Source organism: Ciconia boyciana, chromosome 5 (genome assembly GCF_034638445.1).
Source record: "Ciconia boyciana chromosome 5, ASM3463844v1, whole genome shotgun sequence".
Lineage (NCBI taxonomy): Eukaryota > Metazoa > Chordata > Aves > Ciconiiformes > Ciconiidae > Ciconia > Ciconia boyciana.
In genome coordinates this window covers 53,784,188-53,801,520 of record NC_132938.1, presented here as the reverse complement: position 1 = coordinate 53,801,520, position 17,333 = coordinate 53,784,188, and the positions used below count along the sequence as shown (strand labels likewise).

Sequence of the window (17,333 nt, the reverse complement as noted above, 5' to 3'; positions counted from 1 at the left end):
AACAGACAAGGGAAATGCCATGACTTACCCTTGTATTGTGCTATAAAAGGCTACTTGCCACTTTAGTAACAACCATCTTAATACATTTCATCATTTCAGCTACCTGAATTATATCAGACCACCTCAAGTTTGTCTCAAACAGTCTTGCTAGTGTTTATTTGCCCAACAGATAAACAGATGTGGATGAGTTCTTTGCAAAAACTTTCCAGGTGCAGTATCAACTCTCTTTCCTATTTCTCAGTGAGCTGAGAAAGAAAATTCAAACATCCTTAAGCAGTGTCTTAAACATCTAAACATGGAAAGAACCCTTCTGAAAAAAGCAAAGCCCTGAATTTACTGGAAGATTTATTATTAGAGCTAACCCACAGGAAGAGCAATCCCTATACATTTTTCACGACATTCAGTTGCATGGACAAAACTGAACGCAAGCACAGGTGTCCCATCCTACTGCCCTCCATAGACACATAAAAATCTCCTTTGCTGAATGAAAATTAATTCAACTGTATGGAGTTTGCCATTTCATAGGGACTTCACCATCAGAAAGGCTTCGCTGCAGGTCTCTACACAAAGACTAAAAATAAACCTGTTTTTCCTTACTATATTTTTCTTTAGCAGTTGCAACAGGCAGATTGCAATACAATTCTGAAAAAAGTAATAACATGCCACTTGTGTAGAAGATACACACTATTTTGAGACAACTGTTCATCAAATAATCCTTTTCTCCCTATCCTGTTCAAAAGGCACACACAGCCATGTGGACTCTCTGGTTGTGCCTCTTGGAGTAAAAAAATCCTCAAAACAAAAAATAACCCAAATTCCTCTTCAGTCCACCAAGCCATCTAGTTGTAAGCTTCAGAGGTGAATCCAGCACCCACTTCAAAAAAATGTCTTAGTGAAATGGCATATTAAAATTTTATTTGCATATGTCAGATCTTTTCTCCTTGATAAGGAAAAAGGTTTCTTTATAAACTGCATTTAAAAGAGAAAATCAATCCAAATGGAAATGGTAACACTGCAATTACCCCATCCTTTCCTATCGGGGATTAACATCTAGATACTTGTCAACAAAGCCAGAGTTGCACACATCATAAGTCTTGTCCTCTCTGTATAATCACATTCTTATCAAGCATGAAGAAACTCTCATTTAACAGCTAAATGAGTATGACTCCAACCCACAAAAACTTGTGTTAGAGTTCTGCTATTTTCCAACAGAGTCCAGATGGTGACTCTGGTAGTGAAGCTTGCGGCACACTTCCTTTTAGGAAAGATGCGCTTTCTGCTCTGAACTTTCTGCTCTATCCCTTATTCAGAATAAGGAGGGCTGGGATGCCCTGCAAAAAGAAAAAAATTCAAAAAACCCCCAAACACTAGGTAACACGTGCACTAAAATGCACAGTGCAAAGACACTCGATTGACTGATTCTGTGCAAAGCCATGCTAAATTCAGCACAAGCCAGAGCTCATAAGCCTGGCCAGATCCAAGCTAACTCCTGCCATGCTCTCAATTTGTTTATTAGCTCAACCAGAATGCCACTTGTGAGACAGCTTAGTGAGTTCAGTACACAATTAGCACCTGAGCCAACACACCGTGCCAAAGTGTCTGGCACTGGAGTGTCTGGTGCATAAGAGACCAGTGGCTACACAAGAATAATGAAGAGTACAAGAGGATGTAGATTATGTTCATCAATCCCCCTAGGAGCCACTTTGCTGTCCGTCCCTCACTCCCAGTAATCGGAATACAGTATAGAAATAACAAGCTGTGGCTCTGCAAGTTGGATCCTGCATGGCTTATTAGCATCGGCTCCACACGGTACAAAACCGCTTGTACTGCTTCCAAATCAGGTTGATCCCTGAAGCAGTGTAACTATGTTTACACAGCACTGCACACAAGCCAATTCGGTGCATGCAACCAGCTTGCCGTCTCTGTATCCTTGCACAATCTACAACTTAAACCACAGACAGAAACAGGAGTTCACTCTGCTAACTACTAAATTTTTTTTTTTTCTTACCAAGTATCTACTTTAAGCTGAAACTTCTGGGAAGATGCATAAAAAAAAAATCTCAAGAATTTCAGATAATAGCAGCAGGGAAAAGCATTATTTCATTTCTGCTGACAAGCTCCAGTAACTCCATGCTCTGTGTAAGGACTGAAAATCTGACAAGAGACTATGCCTGTTAAGGTTGCTATTCCCATAAAAGTTTTCTGAAGATCAGTTCAGCCAGACTATCAAAAAAGCAGGTTAAGCCGTATTGTTTTGCTTAGCACAAGAACATTTAAGGGGCACAGACAACTACCACATTTTGGTCACACAGGCATATAACTAGCAGGTAATAAATGGCAGGGGTTTCTTTAAACCATTCCAACTGGTTGTACAAGATGTCTGTCTACATCTTGTCTCTCCTGCACCTCTCAGTGCTGCCTTTTTAGCACCCATGCAAGTCACTCTTGCACAGTATTCTCTTCTCTCCCCTCTTCCAGCTTATTAAAAAATATAAATTTCCAAATCACAAAAAAAAAGTTTTCACTAAGCATAGCAAACACATCATGCAACTAATACTTCAGCTTCAAAACTCTTACACTACACACTGAATCTCTACTTGCTTTCCTGTCTACTGTGGTTTCATAAAAAAAAGAAACAAGCTAAAATCAATTCAAATATAATTTAAAACTAATAAAGCAAATATCTTATGGTTAAGCTTTCAAGTCTCATTAAAAGGAAAACAGAGGGGCAAATGCACAAACATATAATGAACATCACACATATCATTCAACATCACAAAACTCCTCCCTTGTAAGTGTCTTCTCTGAGAAAATGGCTTAAGAGCTGAATTCTTCTTCCCTGGAAATCCAGTAAAGTTTAGTTAGGGGCAGGTAAATCACAAACCAGTAAACCAGAACCTAGCCTCTGATTTTCAATTCAGTATTTCAATTTAGAACATCACATCAGGTTGCACGAACATTACAGAAAAATAGTTTAAAGCATACATTACAACTGCATCTCTCCTTGGAGCTCTGTTTTCTTTTGCAGCACTGAAGTTTCTTGGTTCTTCATCTTCGCTGTCTGAAGACACATCTAGGAACTGTACCCCTCTTCGATGCCTGAAACAAGATCGTTTCCTTGTCCTCTTGGCTTCAGGAGTTTCTGGGATGGTGGAATACCCTGTGGAAGCCATTTCAATAGGAGAAAAGATAGGAGACAATGACTTATGACTTACAACTTCAAATATTTATCTGTACTTAGAGCATCAGATACCTATGATTTCTTCCTTATACACAGCAACCATTTAAACAGAACTCACATCCTTATGCATGGAAAATTCCTGTAAGCTGTATTCCTTAAAGTGGTAACTTACCTGGGAAAAGATTCTCAGCCCTCTTACGTCAAACAAATAATTTTTATACCACAAAGTTTAAGAGATCATGTATTTTAGGTTAATACTACTTATAAATACATTTTTATTTTTGGAAAAATGAATAATCAGCAAAATCCTCTGAACTATTTCCAGGCTGATCAGGACATGGATAGAAACATACTGGTGTATCTGATGGCTGATTTACGATCTGCTTGTCTTGCTAGCTTTTCAGAAAGGAAATGTCAGTGTTATACTGCAGAAAATTAGGAAGCTACACTGAGGAACTTGACAGGTAGGTTGCAACTCCTATAGAGGTATAATTTATTTAGCCAGTCTTTTCCTCATGCTCCAGATGATTCTTAACAAGGAAACTTAGCATATGGAAGGATGCTTTGTGTAATGTACAAAGCATCAGGATATACAGAATCTATACATAATCAGGATATGACACTGAAGACATCTCACGAATCATATACTACCTTCAATGACACTTGCAAAATTGACCCACTATGCGTGCATTAGCATGTATTAACTTTTCAGTTCTGAACATGCTTGTAAGAATCAAAAGCATAAGCAGACAGTCTATTCATATAATTCCTGAATTAGTCATGCATTTTGCATGACTAAGTCCCCCAATGTCAGCTACACCTGAAACCAACTCCATACAAATATCTAGATGGGGAAAACATGACCACACAGGGAAATCCACACAAAACCTGACACAGAAAAGAGGTCTTGAACCTGAAGCAGAGAGAGGATTAGAACACTGCAAAGCAAAATCAAAAAGCCTACGCTTTATTAGACTTTGCCCCATCGCCCTCTTTCAGCACAGCACCAAATGCAGCTAAGACACAGTATGCTCTACCTGCATCTATTTCAAGGTGCTTCTGACTAAAACTCTGATGCTCCCATATAAGCCTGGGCAAGGTAAAACACATGGTTCAATCCATTGCCTACGGAGGCTAGAACTGTTCTGCTATCATCTTTAGAAAACCCTAAGAAAAAAGGCAATTTTTAGTTGATACATGTAGACTTGAACGTGCAGCTTCTATCTCTTCCATCTTTAAACCTGCATTAAACAGAACTAATACTTGGACACAATTGCCACATCTTAAGTGTGCTATTTACTGTCAGGAATTGAAGAAAAGCACTCAAGGCATTTTGCGAAAGGTATGAGCCAAGAACTGTACGTAGCCTAACCTAGTGCAGCAGTCCCACGCATTCAAGACATCATTCCTTTCTACCACTTTACCATTTTTAGAGCCAGTGTTGGAAAGAAAGAATAGTTGGTAAGCCGAGTAATTTTAAGACCAGATAAATTATGGACCCCGGAGGCACATGACTGAAGAGAGAAAGAACAACACATGGAACAGAGAACGTGACAGCTGCAGAGAGCATTTTCTGTATGAAAGTAATCTTGCAGAAAATAAATTTAAAATAACTCACTGTGGCAGCATTTGATGGAAACAAAGATAAATCCTGAAAGTACAAGCAATTTCCTGACACTGCAAACTACCAGGTGATACTGGCTTTGAAAAGGAGAGGCAGGCACCCAATAAACTAAAAAAATATGTTACCAAATGTTACCTAGCGCACTAATGAAAAGGAAGAAAAGAACTTGAAAATGGAGCTTAACACTGCTTAAAGGCACGGGAGTGAGCATAACTCAAACTTCTTTAATATATATGAGGAAATGTAAATAAGAGCTCAATGACAGTTCAAAAAAGCAATTGTTGAAGCCTTAAGTCTTCAGATGACCTTAGCTACGCATAGGAAAAATCCTATCGAAAATATGAAACACACTTCTAACCAGGCATTAGTCCATCAGTTTGGACACAGAGCGAGAAGAAGGAAGAGCACATAATTATCCTCATCTCAGCTTTCAATTCACCAAAGAACACCGCAGTCTGTCAGAGAGTTAGTTACAAGTAAGAACCGTCTTGTTTCGGCATCCTGTTTCAGCAGAGAAACCCATGTTTTAATCTCCATCTAAAAACCTCTATAATCTGGCATTTCCATATTTCTTACTGACCAGGTTTAATAACAAGGGGTTTGTCTTTCTTTTGTGCCAAATAAGAATCTGCTTCCCAGGTGACTGGCCAAGTTTTACCTCCTGTCTGCTGCTGCGGTCACCCAGCCCGCACTCACTTCTCTGCACCAGAACCAGGGGCACACAAACAATGGCTGCCTCCTGCTCCCCTCCTGCTGACCAGGACAAAGCAAACACACACACACAACGGGGACCCCTCCAGTCGCTGGCCTTAGACACCCAGTCCACCCAGGATGGAGCCTCAGTCTCCTCACTTGCTGGCACTGGAGCACAGCAGCCCCCAGGGCCCACACCCCGCTCTGGCTGCAGCACAGACCCCCCCTGCGCAGGCGCCCACGCCCTGGATCTCTCCACCCTCTACCCCGTGGCTGGCACTGGGTCCCCTCGTCTCAGGCTGTCCCACACATAAATAGGTGACTCAGACCCTCTGGTGCCCCCCCAGCTTCCCACGCTGCTTCACCTGCTTGCTGGCTCGTCCCCTGGCACCCCCACTCCCTCCGCAGGGGCTGCACAGGCGGGTGGCACCACAGACACGCAGGCCTCCGTGGCCCATGCTGGCTGTCGCTTGATTTTCCACTCACTTTGGTCCCTCCAGCTGCTGGCACCCCAGACGCATGGGACCCTGTCACCCCTGGCCCTCACTCCAGCTGCTGGCACTTAAGACCCCCGTGCACACAGAACTGATCCCCCTCACCCAGGAAAGTAGCCAGAAGAGGATTTTAATGAGAAGACAGGACTAACTATGCTGATCACGAACAGGGCACGGCCAGACAAGTATACTGACCTGTCTACACGTAACCGACCCATTATCCCCTTATCCCTCTATTTTCCCCACACTTGTTCCTCTTCAAACCACTGATCCCTCCTCTTCCCCACCTTTGGTTCCTCCCCTTAAACATCCTACAGCAAGTTTTGTACAAACCTAAAAAGCTCTTAGCTGCATCTCATAAGTCCCGTACCCCCAAAGGCAGCAACCCCCCTCAGCCTGAACAGTGCTCCCAACAGCCTTGCTGTTGACGCACGGTGATGGGCATCACCCTCAACTCATGGGGCTGACGGCCCTCCTGGGACAGCCCTGGGAGAAGCCAGGGCAGGGGCCACTCCTCCGATGAGGTTATTCGGGCTCCCCCATCCACCCCTGTGCTTCTGTGCAAAGACCAGCCTTTTATCCTGTGGCATGATGAAACAAATCCCACCTCTGTGGCTGGTATGAACAAAGAGGAGCTCCCCGCTGTTCACAGTATTTGATTTACCTTGTAAGAAGATAGGCGAGAAGGCAGAGCAAGAGGGAACAGACAGAAGAGACCCCCAAATTAGAGAAAGAATAGCTATGGTTTATTAAGAGCCTCAGTGAAGGAGAACGGACAGTAATATACTCTGAACTGGGGGGGTGGACGGGTGAAAAAAAGTCTCCACACTCACTTCCTGCACGAAAGAGCTTTGAATCATGAATAAGAAAACAGACCAAAACAATTACACAGGGAAGGTGCAGGAGAGTCAGCTACAAAACTCCTGAGAGAGTTGAGTTTTAATGATACAACTGCCAGTCTAAGTCCTCACACAAAAGGATTTTACATCCTCATAATGGAAATACAGCATCATGAGCATCCTCTCCCCTCTAGCGCACCAATCCTTTCTTAAAACTCACGTGCCTGTAAGCCAAACACCAGTGGTGTTCTCAGCTGCTAACCCTGGAACCATAATTTCAACTAGAAATAAAGACAGTTTCTTCTGCCTCCGTTTACTAACACAGAAACTTGCCAAGTCGAGTTACTACAGAGCATAACACCAGCTTTCAAAGCTGATTTGCCAGAGACTAGACACAGAAGAGGCTAGAATAAATTTATCTGATAATCAAATGCAGAAATGGGCTACATGGTGTCTAATTCCTTTATCTGTGATAAAAGGCCTCAATTTTAATTGAGTGACCATAAAAATCTAAACCTTTTCTATCACTTTCAAAACATGATAGAGGATTATGGTAATGATTTTTAGAAGAGGCAAAAGGCTCACTTTGCAAAGTAATCTTGTTATCTGGAAAAGCCCATACATGTGTAAACTTAGGAAGGTGTAAAAATTACTAGTTCTGAAGCAGTAACATACTGTCCCAAGACAGGCCTCCCTGCAACCAAGGCCAACATGTTGGCAGTAGAAAGTTCCTCAGCAGTACCTTCTTCTGTCTATCCATGTTTGGAAGAAGACGTGTTGTCCTTGACACAGTTGCTTTGCTTTATCTCAAAACCGCTTTAAGTATCTCAAAAAGTTTTAAGATGAATTCAGGAAAAGAGCAAGAGAGACCTTTGGGTATGTATCAAACATTTTTATTAGATTTAAACATAAAGATGCAGGCAAATTTCAGCAATTCCTCTCTAGCAAAGAAAAATAAAGCAGAAAAATTCTGAAGGTTAAGAAGGTGGGATAGCTGAGCAAGGGCTATCACAATAGGACAGAAATACGAGATGCATAAAAAGATGTGAATGGAATTATCAAAACAGGTCTATAAGAAACATAAGAAGTTGACATCTCTACTGAATTAACAGAATTGATCAAACCAGTTTTCATGATCTTTGCCTTGCAGGTTAGCCTATATTCCGAACATATGCCTCCTACAAGTAGGATGACACACAAATGACAGGTACTCATGACAGCTTTGCTAAGAAGCAACCTTATTGCATTTAAAAAACAAAACAAAAAAAAAAACCAAAAAATAAACCCCCAAAACCCAAGGAAAGTTTACAAAAATAACACGGTCTTAAAAATAATTTTATTCATTGCCATATAAACCTTAGAAGAGGTTTAGATTTAAATAAAAAGAGTATTTACTGTTTCACTTGGTGACTTCTCATTTTATTTTTACTTTAAATAGCAATCACTGTCCAGTCTTCATGACAACTCCTAACTCCTATACCTATGAAATGCTGAGTTGCCTGGAAAAAGCATTCTCCCTCTCAAAAAAGCAGTATTTCCTTCTCCCCCTCCTCCACCTATTCCACTGAACAGAGTCCCTTATTAATGGGGGGGGGGACAGGGGAAGAGCAGAAATCACATATGTAAGAAGTCCTCATATTTAGAGCAAATTATAACCTTGTAGAGTAGTAACAGATTAACAGTTATTGCCACAGCATGTAATTACTGGAGGCAGAATTTCCTGATTATAGGTGATTAAAAAGCACTATTAAGGAAAAGCACTATTAAGGAATGCCTGCAATCCTAAGACCAGTGTTTAAGGCCAGAAATAAGAAAACACATAAGCATCCCTAACTGGAGACGTAAACAAAACCAAACCCAACAACAACTGATTTTTGCTATCACACAAAGAGACTGCATGAGAATAACCGGATCAAACTGCCTATGATTATATGGAGAGAGTGTTAAGTTATGAATGAAGGTACTCAAACACAACTGTTTTCATACTGTTAGAGCAAGTATTTTGTTTAGTTTAGTCAGTAAACACACAGCTTCAACTGCTCTTGGAAAAACTTCACCTTGAAAAATTTTTTTTAATCATACTCACTACAGTCTTTTGGGAATCACATACCTAGTGCAGAGCCAGAATACATTGCCCTCTAATTCTCAATATAACCTCCTACACAAACCATACATCACACAGAGAAAGCCAGCCTCTTCTCTCCCAAATAAAAACAGAACTGAGGTAATAGTTAGAGTCTTACCACATTTACTGACACTGCACAACAAACATTGTCAAATGGAAAGTAATTTCCACCTAGTTTTGGAAAGCAGTATCAAATGCATGCTGCTCGAGTCTACAAGCTAATTAATATTCCATTTTCAAAGAAAAGTCTTTTTCATTTGCTAAAATAATCCTAAATATCAGTGTTACTCTAAGGTGCTTCTTAAAGAGACCATTTTAAAATGATGATTACTTCAACAGATCTTCCCATGAATCCTCAGAAAAGTTCACTAGGTACTGCAGTCATTACCTTTTTCCAGAAATGCTTTAAGTACAATTATACTGTACAAACTATGATATACACAAAAGACGTGACTTCCTGAGATCATAAAGAAAATGACAACAGATGAGAACCAAAAAAGCCGTCCCAGTGCAAGTGAATGACGTGACACTCTGAACATTGTAACCTGGAAGTGCGGTGATTTGGGTTATACATTTGAATTGTACAGAGAGGATATCAACAAAATCAATCATTAATAACAGGATCATATATAGTAGCTTAATTTCATCTAAAACTTTTATTTCAATTCATTGTTGAAGCTTCGTAAGCGTGCTTTTTGAATACAAATCTCATTTTGAAATTCATGATCATAATTCTAATTTGTGTAGATCTAATACAGTTCTGCTCCATTTCTACAATTGGAATTCTCATTATCTTAGCACACCAGGCTATTTACATAATTAAAAACATCTAATTGAAAATTAAGAAGATAGCCTGTTAAGAAAACAGTGAAGCTAACAGAAACCAAATGTACATATTATTTAGTAAATAATACTGATTTTTACAGAAAATTGTAGTAAATCACTCCAATACATTTTTCCAACTCCATAGAGAGGTATCTTTCAGATATAATTTGATAACTGCCCCCATAGTTGGTTTCTACGCCTCAGTTAAGTGATGTTCAGAATTACCACCTACAACTTGGCTGCAAAATCACTGCAAGCCTGCATAATTTTGAATATACACAAGTGTATTAAGACAACCAATTCTTCTGGCCATCATACTACAAATTGCTTATTAAAGTGTAAGGTATGCATGTTCAATATAAAGCAACAAGAAGCATTACATGTATACATACCCTGGGTATGTATGTATTACATACAAGCATTACATACATACCAGGGTATCCACCAATATTAGTTTGTCCTGGGAAAACAAAAAAAAATTAGCTAAAAAGATAATGGTGTTTCGTGACACAACAGACATCATCTGAGTATGTTTTCCAAGATGAATGAAATTAAAACAATCATATTTTTCATTAGATGCATATTTCAGGACATGTGACAAAACAGAAATCCAAAGAAATCCCTAAGAAATGATACTGAACCATTTGTGCTCCTGAAGGAAAAAGTCTGATTTTAAAATTCTTTTTACATACACAATATGATTGCATGATACCAAATGAAATAGGACAAAAAAGCCATTAGCTATTTAATAATTTTTTGTTTGTATAACTGAAATAACATTCTCCTCTTGTTTCCCCAGTTTCATGTACCAGTATTTTGTGAATCCACTGTGTTTCTCTTCAGAAGAAATACGAGTAATTGTTGTCCTCACATGATTTATTGAGCATTAGAGCAAGTTATTTTTAGTTAACATGCTGTAAACTGCTTCTTATACAAAAGAACTGCATACTTTGACTTATGTATTTAGCAGTAGAGAGAGCACACAGTGCCATAAGCTGGTTATCTCTGTACCTTTTCCATGATAATACAAGAAAAAAACCAAACAGCTGTCTGTTTTATTTGACCCAAAGCAAGAAAACTTCTGTCTTCCTGTTGCTAATTAGGAAACAAGGAGGACAGGCATCTGCTAATAAAATCTATTTTCCTCTTACATTTAAGTGCCTCATATCCTGCAGACAAAATTTGAGTGTTTTATTTTCAGTTAACTTCTATAGATGTAGAAAATGTTATTTGATTTTTAAAATGGTTAATTCCTTTAAATGGGTTACATAAACAATGACATGCAAATAAGTGGGAAAAAAAGTCACTAAACCATTCCGTGTTCTTTAAACGCTCAATATCTGTGAAAGATGAAGCATTATGTAAATGCAAAGTACTAGTAATTACATCTCAGTTTTAAATGTTAAGTAGCACCCCAGTTCTACACCAGCAAATAAGAGTCCATGGACACAGATAAGTCGACCACTTGCTGTACTTTTGTCTCCACTTCTACTCTACTCTGTTTTACTGGTAGCTACCATCATCTCCCACTAGTTTTCCTCACGATTACTTAGCCTTCCACAACAGTTCCTCTTTTAGGCTGCCTTTCATCTTTCCTTTTATTATCTCATATCTAAACTCATACTCATGCCTCTAAATTGGATATTGCATTCCTTCTCCTCCTCAGTCCTACCCCTGTAGAATATAAGCCAAGGGAGACCAGTACTGTGAAAAACAAGCTCCAAAGTTTGTTGGCCTTGGTAGTTATGGTCTACCTACATGATTCCACTGACAAAGTCATGGCCACAGGCAGATTAAAGGAAAAAATATAATAATATTAAAAAAAACCCCACAAAAACAAATGAAGCCACAAAACAAGCAGCACCACCCATTACTTCACATCTATGTTCACCCTCCAAGAAGAGTACCTGCATTCAGTAACTCCTACACTGCACAAGACAGTGACTTATCACAAACAGGAAGACAACACCTGTTCCAAAGTGCCCTTCCACAGAGCACCAGTTTTTTCATGCAATCCATTACAAAGCACACACATGCAGAAGCCACAACTAACAGTTGCTTGCTTCTTGTGTTAAGTCCTCCCTGCCGCCAAAACATCCTCTCTGCTAGTGGACAGGCTACTTAACTCCCTGCCGGCAACTCTCAAGCCAAGATTTAGAGGTTTTTTATTTATTTTTTAAACATAAAGCACTGATTGATGTTTACTAATGTGAACATGAGAGCACTCCTGTCAACTGAAAACAGTCAACCTGCACAAAATCAAAATTCATGGAATAGTAAATATCAATCTATTATAATATTGATTTGGCTCACCTTTAAAAGAGGAACTCCTTGTACATGAAAGGTTCTCTGTTATCGCATAGATAAGGTACTATGATAAACTGCCTTCCACCAAGGGAAAGCTGTATGCAAAACAAATGTAGTTAAAACACCACCAACTGATATTGTTGCTCCATTACTGACTAAATGCATAGTCAAAGTCTGTCTGGTCTCTCCAATAACACTTGTATCTTGACATCTTTATCCAAAGTTATACGGAATGTCCAAAATGAATAAAATAATCAGCAACAAATAATTTTTGTTCTTCCATTCTTACTCCTCCAGTAACGGAAAAGCTACTGGTGAACGCAATTATGCAGTTGACAGCCATTACAGTTGTTTATTAGTATTAACTGATGACTCCAAACAGAAACAGCACATCTCTAGTGTATCAGCCAAACCAACCAATAAATTACTACACAAGCAAGTTTTTCACATTTCCATGAAAACCACATGCTACTACCAGAAAAGAGGACAAACACTGCTACAAAACTATTAACACAGTCAGCTTGTGAGAATCAGCACCAGGTTTCTCAGCTCTTTACAAAACCAGGCCCAACTGAAAAGAAACTGTTTTGTTTCTTCTCAGTTTTATCTGTGATATTCCACATTGCATCAGCCTAGGACTCTAGGGAAAAAGTTAAGTCTATGTAGTATTGCATTTATTAGACAACCAAAAGGTTTTTTTCCCTTTGAAAACCCTGAGACACTATATTAGTGTAAAGTAAGTATCAGTAAAGATAATTAATAAATAGGAAAGCATAGCATACTTTAAATGTTTAAATTGTTTACTGAACTGAAAAAAATCTTTTCAGCTTCAGTGATCAGAAGGTTTCCAACTTGACTGTAAATGCACAGGTTCAATTAGAGCAAGCACCGTTACAAATAAGGATACTCTCGCAGAAATTGCTGTGAAATGTGTCTGCACAGAAAAGCACATTTGTAAAACAAGCAAAGAGGGGGAAAAAAACGCAAAACACAACAATTATTTTATTTCTAGAAATGAAATACTTACACTGTTCTTATGCTACATGCAAAACACCTGACTCACCTGTTATCTCTGTCACATCCGAAGCTGGAGTATCTGGCCTGTTGCTATCATCTGTAGCTTCGTCCTCATCCCCTCCAGCAGCACCCCCCGCTGCAGTAGAATTAGCTGCCTGCACCTGGGCTGCCGAAGGAGACACAGTTTCCTGCTCCGCGTTTTTTCTCTTCCTCTCAAAGCGAAAGCGGTCCAGGTTGTAGAGACTCATATTCTTAACCTACCGCTCCTGTCTGCAGGAGAGAAGACGGGCTCGACTGGGCAGCTTCTGCGGGAAAAGCCAGGAAGAGGAAAGAGGCAGCAGGGCTCATCAGATACAGCTCGGAAAAACGCCGGCGAAGCGACGGGCGCCGCGGCAGCGGCCGCAGGGCAGCGGCCGCAGAGCCCCGCCGACCGGGCGCTCCCGAGAGCGCGGCCCCGTTCCCACGGAAACGGAGGCCAGCGACGCTGTCAGGCCGCGGGGAAGGCACCTGCCCACCCCCGCCCACCCGCTCTCCCGGCCTCCCTCCTCCCCGCACGACGGCCGGCACCCCCCGGACCCCGGCCACGGGCCCCGCACGCACCTGCTGCGCAGCGGGGCCGACACCGGCGGGGCGCGGGGGGCCGCGGGCGGGCAAGGGAGGGAGCGGCAGCGACGCCGGCCGGACCGGGCCGGCCCCCGAGGCACTTGGCCGCCGACCGCGGCAGCGGCGGGGAGAGAGGGGCTGGCGGGAGGCGGCCCGGGCGGCGGGGAGCACAACGCTCCCCGATGGCGGCGGCAACGGCCCGCTCCCTGCAGACTCGATGCGCGGTGGCGTCGGCGCTCGGTTATGACGTCACCGCCTCCCCACCAATCACCTCGCCCGGAGGGGGCGCGCGGGCGCGTGCGCTTTCGCGCCTTTTCCCTCGAGACCGGCGCGAGCCGGCTCCTTCCCCGCGCGCGGGGGGGATCGTTGGTCTTCGCGGGCGCAGGGGAGGAGCCACGCGGGGGCTCCTGAGGGTCCCGTCCCGTCTGCGGGCCCACGGAGGCCCCGCATCCAGTGTGGGCGCTCCCGCGGGGCCTGAGCAGGCAGGGCGGCGGCGGGCCCCGTCCTGTCAGGGCAGCTGGGCCTGCCGCGCCGGGGGCTGCGCCTCGTTTGGCGGGGCCCGGCTTTCCCGGCCGCCTCACGCAGCGTCGCCACCGCGGTGACAAAGTGGATTTGCAGCTTCCAGCCCCTGGTACTGCATGCATGCCATTTGCATACCAAATGAGTGTGAATTCCTCCCCCAGCACCTCCCCAGGTTGAAAAGTTCGGGTGGGGGACTGCGAAAAGACCATCGTAAAAGCTCTGGAACCATAAAACACAGGGTTTAGGGCAGTTTTCAGCCTAGGTTCCTCTGCATGCTTCCAGGATTTTGTCCCTTTGGCAGGATAGATGGAAAGAGACCTCCTTTTGAAGTCTTGGGTCAGGACCCGCTGCCTGGCTCTGGATTTCGGTTGATGCCACGCGGCAGCGGTGCGCAGGCAGCGTGGTCTGGGGGGGCAAGGGCCCGTGGGGTTAGCTGCCGTTGCACTGAGAGCGTTGCCAGGGCTGAAATGGCATCCTTAAATGCCATAAGTGGCAGAGAGGTACTGAAACTACCTTCACACATCTGTCCTTGTAATACTAGCCACCTGTGAAATAAAGTGCTTCAAGGCCTGGCAGAAATGAATAAGAAGTACACTGGGGAGCCAGGTGCAGCAGCTATTAAAAACGTTCTGGAGAGGTTGTGCTAGCTAACAGAAACACAGAAAAAAAGCCACTTCCCCATCCGTCACGCCAGCTCTGCAGCACTGGGCTCACAGAGAGCTCCTTCACCATTGACGTTATTTGCCATTTAAATTGCAGTAGCCCAAATGCACAAGCGAGGGTCGTGGCTGTGGTGTGCTAGGTTATGTGCTGCTGTCAGCATTACTTACTACCAGGCTGCATGGAGGCAGGGCTGGCTCTGTTGTCTGACAAGCTTGCTACAGCCTGAAAGCTGGAGGTGATCCAGGTATTTCCAGAAATGCCACCTACACATACATTACCTCTACCTGGAAATTTCTTTCTATCAAAATTAGTTTCTATCACCAGTAGTCAGCAAATGTGGGTCTTGGCTACCTCATACTGAATCATCAGGATCATTATAATGAAGTTTGGTTTTCTGAAGGGGACTCTCACTGAAGTTGTTTGGTCCTCCCCTCCCTTTGCCGCTGTGCCTTTTACAGCACATTGTGGTGCTCGACAGTCGCTTTCACCCAGCATAAGCAGCTGGTTCAACTCATTCGTGCCTGATTCCAGTTCTCCTGCCCTTTTCATCAGGCAAACGGCAAGGAGAAGTGGTACGGGCTTCAAAAGGCTTTTCCATCTCGCACATCTAAGTGACAAACCCATCTCGTATTTATCGGTAGTGTCTCCTCTTACTCCAGCCTCAGGGCTGCGGCAGAACAGTTTGTCACTTTGGTCTGCTCTAGAGCAAGAAAATAAAACTCAGTACTGAACAGGCAGATAAGCTTTGAGGAGCAAAAGGATTTGGAGGAACCCCTTTCCAAATCAAGCTTCAGTGAAGATGTCTTGCTTCCAAATCAAATATTAATCTAATATTTGGATGGCAGATGAGTTGAAATTGGTTGGAAGCTGCATTGTGTTAATCCCAAATTCAAATAATAAGTTGCAGCTGAATGTGTACATTGAACAGAAGACAGATTGCCCCCACAGAGGTGGATGCCAAGGCACAAGTGGATTTGCAGATGTGGCTGGTGGTAGAACAGTAGATGGTGCAGAGATCAGCTGAGGCTGTCTCCTGAGGTTATCCTCTGAGGAGGGCTAAATTGTGCTGGAGAAGGATGAGTGCCTGGGCTAGAGACACTGTTGACATATAAAAAGGCAACTGGTCTAGGGCACTCCTAGGAGAATTCTGCTTTGCAACTCATGTCTGAGATAAATAATGCAAACAGCAGGTCAGTCTGAAAAGGGGAGAGGGATCTGCCTGTCAACACACGGTCAGGTTACTACCAGCTTGAAATTCCAGCCACTTGAAAGGCAAGCTACCCCCAAAAATGGGAATAAAGCAGTTTGTAGGTACATCAGAAGCTCAGCTGGGTGAGGGTTATAGGAGGAAAAAGGATGGACCATGAGGACACTTTCACTTGAGCATGTGGGTTTAGCTCCTTCCTGGGACCTGATAACCATCACAAAGCTCATCAGCTTCTTTGCAAAGTGTTAGTACTGGTGTTAGCATCTCTGATGTGATTGCCTCACACAAACTTAAAGCAATACATATAAACATCTGTAGTTTAAGAATCCTGACAAGGCTTAGACCACCCTTTCCATGAGGAGAGGATAACAAAATAGACACGTGATAGATGTTAAGCCACATTGCTTGACTGACTTTGAGGACACAGTCAAACAATGATGGTAAATGTACAGAGACAAATAGGCTGTGAAGCTGAAAAGCTGAAAAAGTAATAATAGAAGAGTTGAGAAAAGAAAGATGAAGCTGGAGAAGGCAAGTGTAACAGGGAGCATACACTCAGGTCAGGCAGTATTTGTGACTCAACAAGGCAGTCAGGACCACCAGTCTTGGAAAACAAAAAAAAAGACATGAATTCCAGAACTTGGGAGAGAAAGCAAGTACAAGCTAAGAAAACAGTAAAAATGAAAGGGATGAAATTCAACACTCCAGAACATGTCAGATCTTAAAAACATTGTGGTAACAGGAATTAGCATGAACCTAGAAAATGCTGCAGCAGATTATTTCAGTTTTTTTACAGTGCTTTGAACTTGAAAAGACTAGGTAATTGGTAGGTATTAGTATTATTAACAAGCTGTCATGAATTCCTGGCAAGCAAGGCAGGCAAAACGTCTTTTTTGAGGTGCTAATGACACCAGTTCTCATGCTTACTGGAGAACTGACAGATCGCTGTCTGCTATTGTTTTGAAGGCTGATTTGTGAGATTTTTTGGAAAAATGGTAGCAGAAATTTGAAAATAATCTATTTATATACAGAATTTTTTTACATGCAACATTAGAGCTGTTAAATTTGCCTTGCTTTTACTTAAGCCACAGTTTTGTTGCTACGTCAGTGATAAAGAGGAGCATACCAGATGGTATGTAGGCCTTCTGAGTTAATTATAAAGGTTTATAGAGCAGTGATATATAATAATGGCCCAAACACTGGAGGAGCAAAAGAAAACAAAAATATCAGATT

The 17,333-nt window shown here is 42.4% G+C and overlaps 1 protein-coding gene across 1 annotated transcript in view; it reads right to left on the bottom strand.

Moving 5' to 3' along the window:
* The window catches only part of SMARCAD1 (SNF2 related chromatin remodeling ATPase with DExD box 1), a 46,267-nt gene extending 32,325 nt beyond the window's left edge, over positions 1 to 13,942 (bottom strand). The window contains exons 1-3 of the mRNA XM_072861203.1: positions 13,706 to 13,942; positions 13,152 to 13,410; positions 2,986 to 3,160 (exon numbers count right to left, since the gene is read on the bottom strand). Coding sequence (XP_072717304.1) covers positions 2,986 to 3,160; positions 13,152 to 13,353 — 377 coding nt within the window. The 5' untranslated portion in view covers positions 13,354 to 13,410; positions 13,706 to 13,942. The remainder of the gene's footprint in view (positions 1 to 2,985; positions 3,161 to 13,151; positions 13,411 to 13,705) is intronic.
* Between the last annotated feature and the right edge of the window lie 3,391 nt (positions 13,943 to 17,333).